Source organism: Bufo bufo, chromosome 11, assembly GCF_905171765.1.
Source record: "Bufo bufo chromosome 11, aBufBuf1.1, whole genome shotgun sequence".
NCBI lineage: Eukaryota > Metazoa > Chordata > Amphibia > Anura > Bufonidae > Bufo > Bufo bufo.
In genome coordinates this window covers 30,977,416-30,990,677 of record NC_053399.1, presented here as the reverse complement: position 1 = coordinate 30,990,677, position 13,262 = coordinate 30,977,416, and the positions used below count along the sequence as shown (strand labels likewise).

Below are 13,262 nucleotides of genomic sequence, written 5' to 3'. Positions count from 1 at the left end.
AGGGTGTAGGGAAACATTGCCCACAGCAAAGATGGCGGCCGCGCCTTTACATTTCTCAGGATCCCTGCAAACGACGCAAGAGTGACGTCACGACATCCGCAGAGCCAGACCCGGAAGTGTTGGTTATGTTTGCAGGCTGGAGCTCCCCGACCCTGGATCCTGATGGGTAAGTCATTACTATTCTGCTTCTTGTAAGGAAGGGGACTGTAAGTGACCCCCAGGTCCTTCTGTCAGTATACACGTCATGTCATTGTAGAAGGGCTCAGCATCCACATCCCATCAGCCTCCTTCTCTACACACCAGGGAGCAGTCCTCCCTATAATCTGGTTACAATCCCCCACCCCCTTCTCTGCCCTATAGGAAAATAGGGTGGTTGCCCATAGCAACCAATCAGATTCCACCCTTCATTCTCTGACCCACTCTGAAAACTGGAATCTGACTTCTGTACTGGTCTCTCTGGTTGACCAGGATTAGAAAAACATGTCGCCTTCTTTTGGAAACAGCGCCACCCATGTCCACAGGATATGGTTGGTATTGCAGCTCAGCCTCATTGACATGAATAGGGATGAGCCGCAATACCGCATACGACCTCTGGACAGGTATGGTGCTGTTTCTGGTTTTCCTATTCTGGACAAGCCATTTAAGTGGGTGTTGTATAGTATAGAAACCCCCTCTAAATCGGAAAAAAATAATGTATTTACCCTCAAAATTCTGCTCTGGTCCTCTGCTGATGCCCTGCACTTATACCTGCTTTAGACACTGGCGTGATGACGTGTTGGTCAGGATGAAATCGTGTCAATGAGGATGTCTCGTGTAGATAGCGGCCATATTCACATCATAGAGGAGCTCTTCTATCACTGGCTGCAGCTTCTCCCAGCAAAAGCAGATGTTTGCTGCGCATGTGCGGCCACCTCTTCATTCATTGCTATGGAAAGTGCCAGCACCCGGCTCTTTTCCGAAGTCCCATAGCGGGGATTGGGAAAGGCTGTGCGGCGTCCTATCAGCAGTGGGTCCCTGTTTTTCAGATAGAAGCGGGTCCCAGAGGTGGGACCTACACCTATTGATGTGCCATAACTGTCCAAATGGGACTAAGGCCGCTTGCACATAGTCAGTGTTCGGTCAGTGATTTTGAGCCAAAACCAGGTGCGGATCTTTCCCTTATTCTTTAAGGAGGGTTTGCACTGGCCGATGATTTGGAGGTGTAAATGTACCGCCGATTACCTGATGAACGAGCGAAAAGCTCCGATAGTTTGTGCGAACACAAAAATCCTTGTTTCCCGAGAGCAGATCATGCCGTGTAAACACAATCTGCTGCTGGAAAACAAGGAGTCCGTATGGGGAAGAGCGACGGCGTTAGCGTCACCGGAGGAGATCGCTGCATGTGAATACTCCGGTCTCCTACACTAGGAAGCAGCAGATTGTCAGGAAGGAACACTTCCTTCCCGTGTAGAGGAACTTTAAGGGCTCATGCACACAACCCTATGCCCTCCGAGACACACGTTCGTGTTCATGAGCCCTTAGTGTAAATGCTCCTCAGTCGGGACAAATAGTCCAATCAATCTTCATTCAATGGACTCCAAAGTAAAAGTTACCCTTTCTTTCTCTCGGGGCCTCATATTTGTTGGTTAAAATGTAAGTCTAATTTCAAAAAAACGTCTGCGTATTCATAGTGTAACCCCCCCCGACCCCAAAATAACTAGGTGGTAAGGGGCCGCCATGCCTCTTCAGCTGCAACTTTGTCCTTGATTTTTCCTAATCCTGTTTACAGCTGCTGTGCACATCTGTGTCTCCATGGTAACAGACTCTGTTCCCCACATCTTGCTATCATATATTCAGTAGGTAACAAGAAGTGGGGGGGAAGTAGATCATGGTATGTATGCAGGGTCACACGACGCAGGGTTTGCTGTCGGTTACCATAGATACACCTTGGTCCACATAGAAGCTGGAAGCACAAAACGATAGTTATGTCTATGGAGGATGGAGCCCGTACAATGTAACATACCTTTTGCAGCCGACTGACACTGGTATATAGGGATTCCTGACAATGTTGTGTCTACTTTTCAGCTGTGGATACAGAAAAAGCATGCTTTGGCCTTTACTGTGGAAAAACTGTTCTTTACTCAAATGGGTCGAATGAAACCTTTGGAGAATGTGGGGTGAGTGATATCTACGTCATATACATTTCTATCCGTCCAGTGTTCTGGGCGCGGATTGCACCCATAGATCCATCCCGACATAAAAGGGGAAAGAGATTTCATTCAGCTCTTAAAGGGAGTCTGTCAGTCCGTCAGTTCACAAATTAAACTGTTCTGGTGCCCTGTAGTAGACATACACAGTCTCCCAAATATCCCGTTATGTCCGTTTGTTATAATCGGAGCCCCGAAAAAGTCTTTTGATTCATATGCAGATAAGTCGAAAAGAGGCCTAGGGGCGGCCCTTATCGCTCGGCCCATTTTCTCTGCCTCCCTGTGGTGTCCCCCCTCCCCTCTGTACATTTTGCCTGCCTCCCTGTGGTCACCCCCCCCCCCCCTCCCCTCGGTACATTTTGGCTGCCTCGCTGTGGTCCCCTCGGCCCATTTTCTCTGCCTCCCTATGGTCCCCCCCTCCCCTCGGTACATTTTCTCTGCCTCCCTGTGGTCGCCCCCCCCCCCGGTACATTTTCTCTGCCTCCCTGGGGTCCCCCCCCCCCCCCGCTCCCCTCGGTACATTTTCTCTGCCTCCCTGTGGTCCCCTCCTCCCCGCTCCCCTCGGTACATTTTCTCTGCCTCCCTGTGGTCCCCTCCTCCCCGCTCCCCTCGGTACATTTTCTCTGCCTCCCTGTGGTCCCCCCCCCCACTCCCCTCGGTACATTTTCTCTGCCTCCCTGTGGTCCCCGTCCCCCCCCCGCTCCCCTCGGTACATTTTCTCTGCCTCCCTGTGGTCCCCTCCTCCCCTCGGTACATTTTCTCTGCCTCCCTGTGGTCCCCTCCTCCCCGCTCCCCTCGGTACATTTTCTCCCCCCCCCTGTGGCCCCCCCCCCCCCCCCCCCCCCGGTACATTTTCTCTGCCTCCCTGTGGTCCCCTCCTCCCCGCTCCCCTCGGTACATTCTCTCTGCCTCCCTGTGGTCCCCTCCTCCCCGCTCCCCTCGGTACATTTTCTCTGCCTCCCTGTGGTCCCCCCCCCCCCCCACTCCCCTCGGTACATTCTCTCTGCCTCCCTGTGGTCCCCCCCCCGCCCACTCCCCTCGGTACATTCTCTCTGCCTCCCTGTGGTCCCCCCCCCCCACTCCCCTCGGTACATTTTCTCTGCCTCCCTGTGGTCCCCCCCCCCCCCCCCCCCCTCCCCTCGGTACATTTTCTCTGCCTCTCTGTGGTCCCCTCCTCCCCTCGGTACATTTTCTCTGCCTCCCTGTGGTCCCCTCCTCCCCGCTCCCCTCGGTACATTCTCTCTGCCTCCCTGTGGTCCCCCCCCCCCCCCCCCCACTCCCCTCGGTACATTTTCTCTGCCTCCCTGTGGTCCCCTCCCCCCCTCGGTACATTTTCTCTGCCTCCCTGTGGTCGCCCCCCCTCCCCTCTGCCTCCCTGTGCTTCCGATGTCATTGAGCCATCGGTTGGATTCTTGCTCTGGCAGTGTACTGAACCTGTTGATGCCTCTACAAACAGATGGGTATCAGACCTACAAGGTAGACTGCATGGTGCTCGACAGGAAAACTCTCCCCTACAACCGTTTAGGGCATGCGATAAAGAGCTCGATGGGCAAGGAACGCATGAAGATATATTGAAGGGTTGGCTAAACCTGAGAAAGGTGACACCCAGTGAAGTTTGGAGGGAAACTCAGTTTAAAATAGCACACTGGGCCATATATGGGTTCTATAAAACACAGTCGACCATTCAGGCAAAAAAAATAACACAATGCCCAAAATGTGACCTGGAGAATTCCAACTTATTCCACGGATTGTGGACTTGTCCTAAGATAGTGGTGGAGTTTTGGACGGCCTTCATAGAGTGGCTATAGAATATTTTACACATTACGATTACATTAACCCCAGGATTAATTTTGCTTCACTATTACCCCGAAGGCACGAGGTTAGCTCAGATTGCGCATGTATGTATCCTGGCGGCAAAACGGTGCATACTCAAGAACTGGTTACTACAGACTACCCCCTCAATTGGAGAGGTTATTATACAGGTAAAATGGTGCTTACACAGAGAGTTCTATTCGGCAGAGCAAAATACAGATAAAGCACTGCAAAGATTGATGGCCAGGTGGAAGGGCTTTATTATTAATGTTTTAGAACCCACTGAGATTAAAGCGCTAATGAACCCTTTAAAACAAACATCCTGGTACTTACTGGAGCAATTAAAAGGTGCTTTAGGTACATTGGAACAGTAGGACCTCTATGAGCCTCAATAAGGTGTCGATTGTCACAGAATTTTGGGAAGCTATAGGTATGTTAGTGAGAAAAGGTGCCCGATCTTCTTGAAGCTAGGGTGGGGGGGAGGGGGGGAGTTTGAACTGTGTTGTCGCGGGCTCTGTTTGTTAATCCTTTGTAATGGACCTATGCAATATGATTTTGTAAACATTGGATTATGTATAATGTAACTGCAACTGATGATTGATAAATCAAAATAAATAAAATTTGGTTTAAAAAAAAGAAAAAAAACAGACGGGCACTGACTGTGCAGGCGCCTGAACAGAATTGAGCTGTGCACCTGCGTGAGATTTCAACCAGTGGTTCGATGACATCAGGACCAGAAGGAGGCGAAGATAAGGAACCAAATCCCTGAGCGCTGTTAGGAGAGGGCACCGCCCCTAATTTGAAAATAATTCAAAAGATGTTTTTTGTAGGGCTCAGAATTTCAACAAACGGACATACAGGTATGTTTGGGAGACTGTGTATGTCAGCCACAGGGCCCCCGGAATTGGTCATCAGATATCTTGGAGATGTGCACTGCTCGCCACATTCTAATGCTCTTGGCCCAATCTCTATACGTGGCCCCCAATGTGAGAGATGAGCCTTTTTATAATGCAAATCAGCCCCTGGATGCAATGAGGGCAGTGCCGTTGCACCCAGAGGTTCCACCCATTCTCTTCTAGGCCACACCTTCACCACTTTCACTGACAGGGCCAAGCAATCTAGACGTACTCGCTCCTGGCCCTGAAGTCGCATGGCAGTGTATGCGCAGCAAAGGGCTGGAGATCACCTATCCTATAAATACTGATATACCACAGATTTAATGGCCAGATGGCCATTAAAGAGGTTGTCGCTCTGGTAAATTTTTTTATAGGGCTAGAATGGATTTTTTTTATGTCTTCCTAAGCTCACGCTGCCTACGTTCAGACGCTCCCCAGGTTCCCCTCCCGCCTCTTCTTTGTGGTTCCTCTAGACCAGGGCTCAGTAACTGCCGGCATTCCAGCTGTTGTGAAACTACAGAACTCCCATGGAAGTGCAAGGAGCATGCTGGGAGTTGTGGTTTCACAACAGCTGGAGGTTGCTGACCCCTACTGTAGGCACAGGAAATGTGACTGCTCAGCAAGCACTGGCTGCAGCAGTTACCTGTTTGTATGAGTAGTCACACTTCTGTGTCAAAAGTGACCAGATAGTAGAAACTAGCAGGGGAAGGTGAGGTTAGTATGAGTAATTTTATTTTATCCTGCCCTTTTTTTTTTTTTTATAATAAAGAAAATTACTAAATAAATTAAACTTACAAGACAGATAACCCTATAACAAAAAAATATATAGAAATATCGATCTACTTGTGCCACCTTGTGGCCAAAGAGTGCACTACTTACAGGAAACTGTAAAAGTTTTTGCTATTTTAAGGAAAGTAGACAGAACGTAGTTGAGTTATGTGTCTTTGTCTTTCAGGCATGTCCTCGAGGTCAGCGGAGCGACTCGAACAGCATCTGCCGCCAGTGTATCGGGTCTCCCGAGCTGTATGACTGGCTGTATTTAGGATTTATGGCCATGCTTCCCCTTATATTACACTGGTTCTTCATTGAATGGTATTCTGGTAAAAAGAGGTAAGAGCCGTGTTATTTTCTGGGAATAACTATAGGACCTGTCCATACTTTCTAATGCATTCATTGACGTGCCTGCTCTTCAGTTCCAGCGCACTCTTCCAGCACATCACGGCCTTGTTTGAATGCACTGTGGCCGCGCTGATAACATTACTCGTCAATGAACCTGTTGGATATCTACACATTCACTCCTGTGGAGTGGAAAAGCTTTCTGACTGGTATACGATGCTGTATAACCCCAGCCCGGACTACGTGAACACTGTGCACTGTACGCAAGAGGCCGTTTATCCCTTGTAAGTCTCTCTGGTGTCAGGGTCCTAATGTATAGCATAGCTGTGTATGTCAGCGCGGCGCACACTCTGCAGCACCAGGCAGTGTAAATCGCATTATTGCTACCCCATACTGCTTTTCTGATTAATATACTGCTATCCTCTTCAGGTACACAGTCGTCTTCATTTACTATGCATTCAGCTTGATGCTGATGATGCTACTCCGACCTCTTTTAATAAAGAAGATCGCCTGCGGCTTGGGGAAGTCGGACCGCTTTAAGAGCATCTATGCAGCGCTTTATTTCTTCCCAATCCTAACCGTGATACAGGCCGTAGGAGGTGGTTTACTGTGTAAGTCAGTCAAATTTACATAGTCATTATGAGACCTACATTATAGGAGCAACTGAAAAAAAATATATATAGATGGGGCAGCAGAATGCATATAAAGTATATATCGTAACCTGTATACACCGGATAGCTGAGCCCCCACCAGGTACCAGAATGGGGGACCCTTATCCCTCCTCCCCAGGAAGACTGCGGTGAGGAGTTGCATGGAGTGGGGGCTTGGCATGGGCACTGGCGCTTCATACACTTCTATAGGAGATATGCTAAGAGTCAAGTGGGCATCCTCTGCCATCTTCATAACCCCCATAGGGTTGCACGGCTTTTCACATACTTGTCAGAATACTAAATTCAAGGGGCTGGCCACCTTTTGGAGGGTTTTTGGCAAACCCCACTCCTGCCCAGACCTTCAAAAAGAAAGCATACCTACATGCTCTCCGCTGTTGGGCCTTTGCTTCTTCACTCTCCGTCCTTGCATCAACACCCGCTTTGATGCTGCTGCAGCCAATCACTGTCCACAGTGGGTGATCTGCCACCCTTGTGTCATGTGACCAACTGACCTGATGCAAGGGGGAGCGGGTCACCGCTGCAGTGTCAAAGCAGGTGTTGACAGAGGGCGATATGAGTGAGGCAGCGGAGGACGGGGAGCAAAGGAGCCGGGAACAGGTAAGTAGGCTTCTTTTATTTGTATTTTTTACAGGTCTGGTTGGGGGGGGGGATAGGGCTTTGCAAAAAAAAAAAAAAAGGTGTCCAACCCCTTTAATTTTGTATTCTGACAAGCATGTATTATAATTGAGGTTGAAAGCCGTACAACTCTATGAGGGATATGGAGATGGCAGAGAATGCTCACTTGGCATATCTCCTATAGAAGCATGAAATGCCAGTGCCCATGCTCAGCCCCTACTCCATATAACTCCTCACAGGAGATCGGTCGCACGTGGGGATGGGTAGCGGGAGGGCACATTATTTCCTATTGCACTTTGATCTGATTACATCAGAAGCCACCATTATAACCTGTGTCACCTGTACTGTCCTTTTCTACAGTGGGCTATTAAAGGCAGTGCGTCACCAGCCAGGAGCAGTTGGATGGCAGAGTAGCTCTCCTATAGTCTTTTACAAATATATCTTTATGTGCTAATCAATTTTATCTAGCCCCCCCCCCCCCCCCCCCCCCCCCCCCCCAAAAAAAAGTTTTTATAAATTAATTAGGCGAAAAGAGCGCAAGGGGCAGTGCGGATCGATGCTGGAGCCCCGCTCCTCCCCTCTTCTTCTTGTCTCCACCTCCCAGCCTCGGCAATGTCATCTGGAGTCCGCTGGAAATCTTGCGCAAGTGCACATCTCCTTTATGTGTGCACCTGCGCCTTCGGGCAGCAGCTTCAGTAACTGAACTGTGCAGGCGCTAGCATTATAAGGTCCAGTTATTGAAGCCGCTACCCAAAGCATGTAACAGACGGCGCAGGTGAACACACAAAGGAGATGTGCGCCTGTGCAAGACTCATGATGACGTCACCAAGAAGAGGGGAGGAACGGGGCTCGGTTCTGATGGATGCACTGGGCTCCAGCCCTGATAAGTAGTGCCCCTTGGGCTCATTTCACCTAATTAGCATATTTATAAAAAAGATTGATTAGCACATAAAGGTATATTGGTAAAATACTGTAGGAGAGCAACACTGCCACCCAAACGGTCCTGCTTGGTGTCCTGTAGTATGGTGGCCTCTGCATTGTCGGTATGTGTCTGTATTCATACACTGCATTGCGTCTAGCAGCCGAGAACCGTACATTGCGTTCTTCATGCGTCCAGACGGATTAGGAGTCGCACAGTTTAGCATTGTTCGTGTAGACTTGTCTCGGTCACCTCTGCTCCCGTTTCGTACCTATAAAGGGGAATTCTGTATCATTTATCATCTAATGTGTTCTTTCTTTTCATTTTTGAAGATTATGCCTTCCCATACATCATTCTGGTGTTATCGCTGATAACGCTGGCAGTGTATATGTCTGCATCAGAGATCGAGGTAAGGACGGACGCTTACGTGTCACGTACTGGGCTATGATTACAGACCACTGCAGATAATAGCAGACACCGTGTTTTATTATCCTTACCTATCTTTTAGTTTAACCATTACCTTTTCTTAGGTCTATGGCCAATAAATAGTATTCAGTCGAGTACGCGGTTATCAGACCATAAATTGGTTTCTGATATATTTGCGCAGAGTCATTGTGACCATCACTGAGATTACAGCAATCTTCTTCTTTCACCTCTAGACCTACATTTATGTCTAGAAGATTAAGAAGCAAGCAAGGCTAAGTTGAGACATCACAGATCCCATAGAGAATGAATAGTGCGGCATTACACATGCTGGACCATCACTCCATTTATTCAGAGGACTCGGAGCCCCTGTTTTTGTGATTAGTGATGGTCCGAATGGTCAGATCCCCTATACAGTTTGGGACCCCAGAGTCGATGTAGGTAATGAACTCCATATTATGGAGGTCCTCCATTGGAGAATGTATGTAAGGAGATGATGAGCCGTGAAATGTACTGCCCTGTATATGGGTGTTGTAAGGAGGTGATGAGATATGTATTATACAGATACATATATTGTAAGGAGGTGATGAGCTAAGTATTGTAATGCCCTTTATATAGATCCATATAATACATAGGTCATTATCGGGGCCCAAATCGCTGTGTAGCCATTTTATGTTTGTTGGCTGGTGAGATTTGTGTGCCAGGGCTGCTTTTAAGTCCCAGTCCGGCCCATGTTAATGGTTGAGTTGTTTTTTTCTAAACTAAAACCTCTGTATTCAGGGTAAATAGCCATATTGGCACTTTGCAATAAATAAGTGGGTTTTGGGTTGCAGTTTGGGCACTCTGGGCCAGATTTTTGCGCAATTGCTAAATCTGCGCCAAAATTTGCGACTTTTTTCTGCTCTATGCTCGCCAGTTTTCTAAAAGTGGGCGTGTTTTCTTATGTAAATGAATCTCTAGAAAAATTTACTATTGCGACAATTTAAAAAGTCGCAAAAAAATGCGCAATTTCACTCCAGTGAGGACCATGCTTATCTTATGAGACTTTTTAATAAAACATGCAACTTTTTCGTAAAGACATGCGACTTTTGTAAAGCTGCTTACGGACGTATCAACTGCTACCGTCAAACCACATTTATTACAGTCTTAAATAGCCGATCATAAATCTGACTTGGCTAAAACTGACTTTAGCCATATGTGAAAGTGGAGTGAGCTGTCAAAAGGAATGATAAATCTGGCCCAATATGTCTAAAAGGTTCACCATCCCTGGCCTAGTACATCGCTTGTCTCCATCAGTCCCATATAAGTGAATGTAGTGGTGGTCACACATACCCATTACCATTCCATTCACTTGGGGAATCCGGGACCTCCGTTCACATGATGTCTGATAGCCGGGGTCTAAGGGCTGAGCTCCTCAGCTATTTACCCCCTATTGTGTGTTAGGCCTCTTTCACACGGGCGGTGCGGGAACATGCGCGATTTTTCCGCGCGAGTGCAAAACATTGTAATGCGTTTTGCACTCGCGTGAGAAAAATAGCGCATGTTTGGTACCCAAACCCGAACTTCTTCACAGAAGTTCGGGCTTGGGATCTGTGTTCTGTAGATTGTATTATTTTCCCTTATAACATGGTTATAAGGGAAAATAATAGCATTCTTCATACAGAATACATAGTACAATAGTGCTGGAGGGGTTAAAAAAATAATAATAATTTAACTCACCTTAATCCACTTGCTCGCGCAGCCGGCATCTCTTCTGTCTTCTTTTTTGCTGTGTGCAGGAAAAGGACCTGTGGTGACGTCACCACAGGTCCTTTTCCTGCACACAGCAAAAAAGAAGACGGAAGAGAAGCCGGGCTGCGCGAGCAAGTGGATTAAGGTGAGTTTAATTTTATTTTTTTTAACCCCTCCAGCGCTATTGTACTATGCATTCTGTATGAAGAATGCTATTATTTTCCCTTATAACCATGTTATAAGAAAAAATAATAATGATCGGGTCCCCATCCCGATCGTCTCCTAGCAACCGTGTGTGAAAATCGCACCGCATCCGCACTTGCGGATGCTTGGGATTTTCACGCAACCCCATTCATTTCTATGGGGCCTGTGTTACGTGAAAAACGCACAAAGAGGAGCATGCTGCGATTTTCACGCAACGCACAAGTGATGCGTGAAAATCACCGCTCGTGTGCACAGCCCTATAGAAATGAATGGGTCAGGATTCAGTGCGGGTGCAATGCGTTCAATCCGCGCGGAATACTCGCCCGTGTGAAAGGGGCCTTATGGGATGTGCTCTTTGTGGAAAAAAACTTTAATTGCTTCATGGCTATAGCTGGGTGTACTCTAACTGTAGCTTCGTTATGTCTTGGCTTAATATGTATGTTTTTATTAATGATTTATAATTATTTATTAGAGAACTGCATAAATATCAGTTCATTATAATTGTTATCAGGACTGTCTCTTTTAAAAGCATAGACATTCCAATACTAAAGAAGGCAGAGAGAGGCTGTTTTATGGCAGTCTGTATTCTGGGAAAGTACTTGTGGGACAACATGGAATTTAATTTCCTGCTCCTGGTATATTAGAGACTTGTAGTTACACAGCGCCGCCGGGCAGTGTAATGAAGAGAAAGTAGCGCTCGCATAGAGCACCGCCTCCTCATCAAACAGCTGATGGGTGGGTGTGCCGGGCGTCGGACCCCAACCGATCAGATATTAATGACCTGTACTGCCTGCACAAAGAAGTCTAGCTTTGCTTACATGTTCACAAGCATATCAAAGAGTTATTGCCATCACGCAGAGTAACAGCATGTCGCTATGATACGCCATTCATATATGATCGGTGGGGATCCGACCTCTGGGACCCCCACCAGTTCTGAGAATGGAGGGATCGTAGTTCTGATAACCTGCTGATTATGCTTCCAGCCACTTGGCTGTGCAAGGAATTGCAGCCAGCCTCATTCACTTGGAGCTGTGCTACAGTTCCCCGCACAGTGGGTGACCAGGGTGCTGGATCAGCTCTGCAGCCCCTTCTTTCTCATGATCAATCTGGGTCCCAGAGGTTCAACACCCACAGATCATAAACTGATGTATGCCATCACTTTGAGACAGGAATACCTCTTTAACTATAGGCACCAATTATATCTGTGGTTCTTACTATTGTCGTTTATTGTCTTCTTACATTTTATTATTTTCTTTGTAGACTTTTAAGGATCTTCTGGTGAGGAAGAAACGTCTGGTTGTTCTCGTTAGTCACTGGCTAGTTCATGCCTATGGGATTATCTCCATTTCTAGAATGGATAAACTAGAACGAGACTTGCCTCTCCTAGCATTGGTTCCGGGGCCTACACTCTTCTACTTGCTTACTGCCAAATTTACAGACCCATCACGGATACGTCTGGAAGAAGGTAGTGGACATTAACTTGGGGGGTCATCTTGGCAGAATGAACTGAACTGAGAAAGCCATGAGCTTCAGGTGGATGGCGGTATTTCCTGGACACGTGCAAAGGCAGTACGACGGAGACAGCCATTTTGTCAGCTACTATTTATCTAAACATAACTTATGATTACCAAGGAGCCAATGGCAATAAATTTTACCCGTTAGCTTCACAGGATGGAGAATTTATTTTGCGCACAGTTTTTTTTTTTGCATTGCTTACTATCAGTTCAAATCCAATGAAGGGCCACATTCTCATTGACAGGACTGGCTGCTTCCAATATGTGCAGACGTTATAAAGACCTTTTCCTTCACCTTGAAGCTTTAGTCCTATAAACCGCGAAACCTCCCATCCTCCAACAAAGCTGCACCCCAGTATCATAGTGAAGGCACCTAAAGTATTAATGAGGACAAGGTACTGCCTAGTAACGCATGCTGGGACTTCACTGTGGATTAGAGGACTCTGTTTAGTAAAATGTAGATGTCTAATAAACTCCTGCAGCGCTGTCAAGTAGAGGAGCGAAGGAAATAAAATAACCTCATAAACACGCAGCCTTCTCCGGGAGCGATGAACGGAGGCTGTCCCTTCATATCGTGTCTTCTGACCCTTTGTAAATGGATTCTATTTATTTTTCAATTGTTTTGTGGGGATATGTATGAAGGCAAGTAAATGGGATTTTATTTGTCTTTTTTTTTTTTTTATACATGAATTTCTGTAATATACAGTTTTATTTGATGTCCTTTAAAAAATAAAACCTGCTTCAAGGAATTGGTGTAGTTCTTGAGTCAGTTGGAAGTAATCGTTGCCTTTTTTCCTGCAATAAAAAAAAAATTGTTTTTATTAAAATTGTAAGCAAATAAACTGTATGATTGTTACCTTTATCTAAATATTATGTATCCATATCTTCAATAACAGTTTTTGTGGGGTTCACAAATAATTAAAGCCTCACCATTCATTTCAATGGGTCTGCAAAAAAAAACTAAAGTTACTCCGTGTGCATTCAGTATATATCCGTTACGCAAAGAAATAGAACATGTCCTATTATTGTCCGCATTACAGACAAGGATAGTACTGCTCTATGATGTCATCCGTATTTTTTTGCGGACCGCAAAATACATACGGTCGTGTGCAAGAGGCCTTATTGTGAAACTACAACTCCCAGCATGAGTCATTCATTTCTAAGGGATTTCCGAG

The 13,262-nt window shown here is 46.7% G+C and overlaps 2 protein-coding genes across 2 annotated transcripts in view; one reads left to right on the top strand and one right to left on the bottom strand.

The window, feature by feature from the left end:
• The first annotated feature begins 27 nt into the window (after positions 1 to 27).
• Positions 28 to 12,836, top strand: LOC120981725 (JNK1/MAPK8 associated membrane protein). Its single transcript, XM_040411383.1, has 7 exons — positions 28 to 166; positions 2,065 to 2,156; positions 5,850 to 6,004; positions 6,088 to 6,294; positions 6,440 to 6,621; positions 8,548 to 8,624; positions 11,834 to 12,836. Exons 1-7 carry the CDS (start codon positions 163 to 165, stop codon positions 12,050 to 12,052), a joined length of 936 nt encoding a protein of 311 aa, XP_040267317.1. The 5' UTR covers positions 28 to 162; the 3' UTR covers positions 12,053 to 12,836.
• LOC120981723 (coiled-coil domain-containing protein 175-like) overlaps positions 12,767 to 13,262 on the bottom strand; it is a 40,779-nt gene continuing 40,283 nt past the window's right edge. Inside the window, exon 20 of the mRNA XM_040411381.1 lies at positions 12,767 to 12,882. Coding sequence (XP_040267315.1) covers positions 12,854 to 12,882 — 29 coding nt within the window. The 3' untranslated portion in view covers positions 12,767 to 12,853. The remainder of the gene's footprint in view (positions 12,883 to 13,262) is intronic.

Bases quoted from the DNA above. Each gene is read 5' to 3' on its own strand.
- LOC120981725 (XM_040411383.1), top strand. The intron at 2,157-5,849 runs GTGAGTGATATC...TTTGTCTTTCAG, and splicing joins AAACCTTTGGAGAATGTGGG to GCATGTCCTCGAGGTCAGCG. The intron at 8,625-11,833 runs GTAAGGACGGAC...TTTTCTTTGTAG, and splicing joins TGTCTGCATCAGAGATCGAG to ACTTTTAAGGATCTTCTGGT.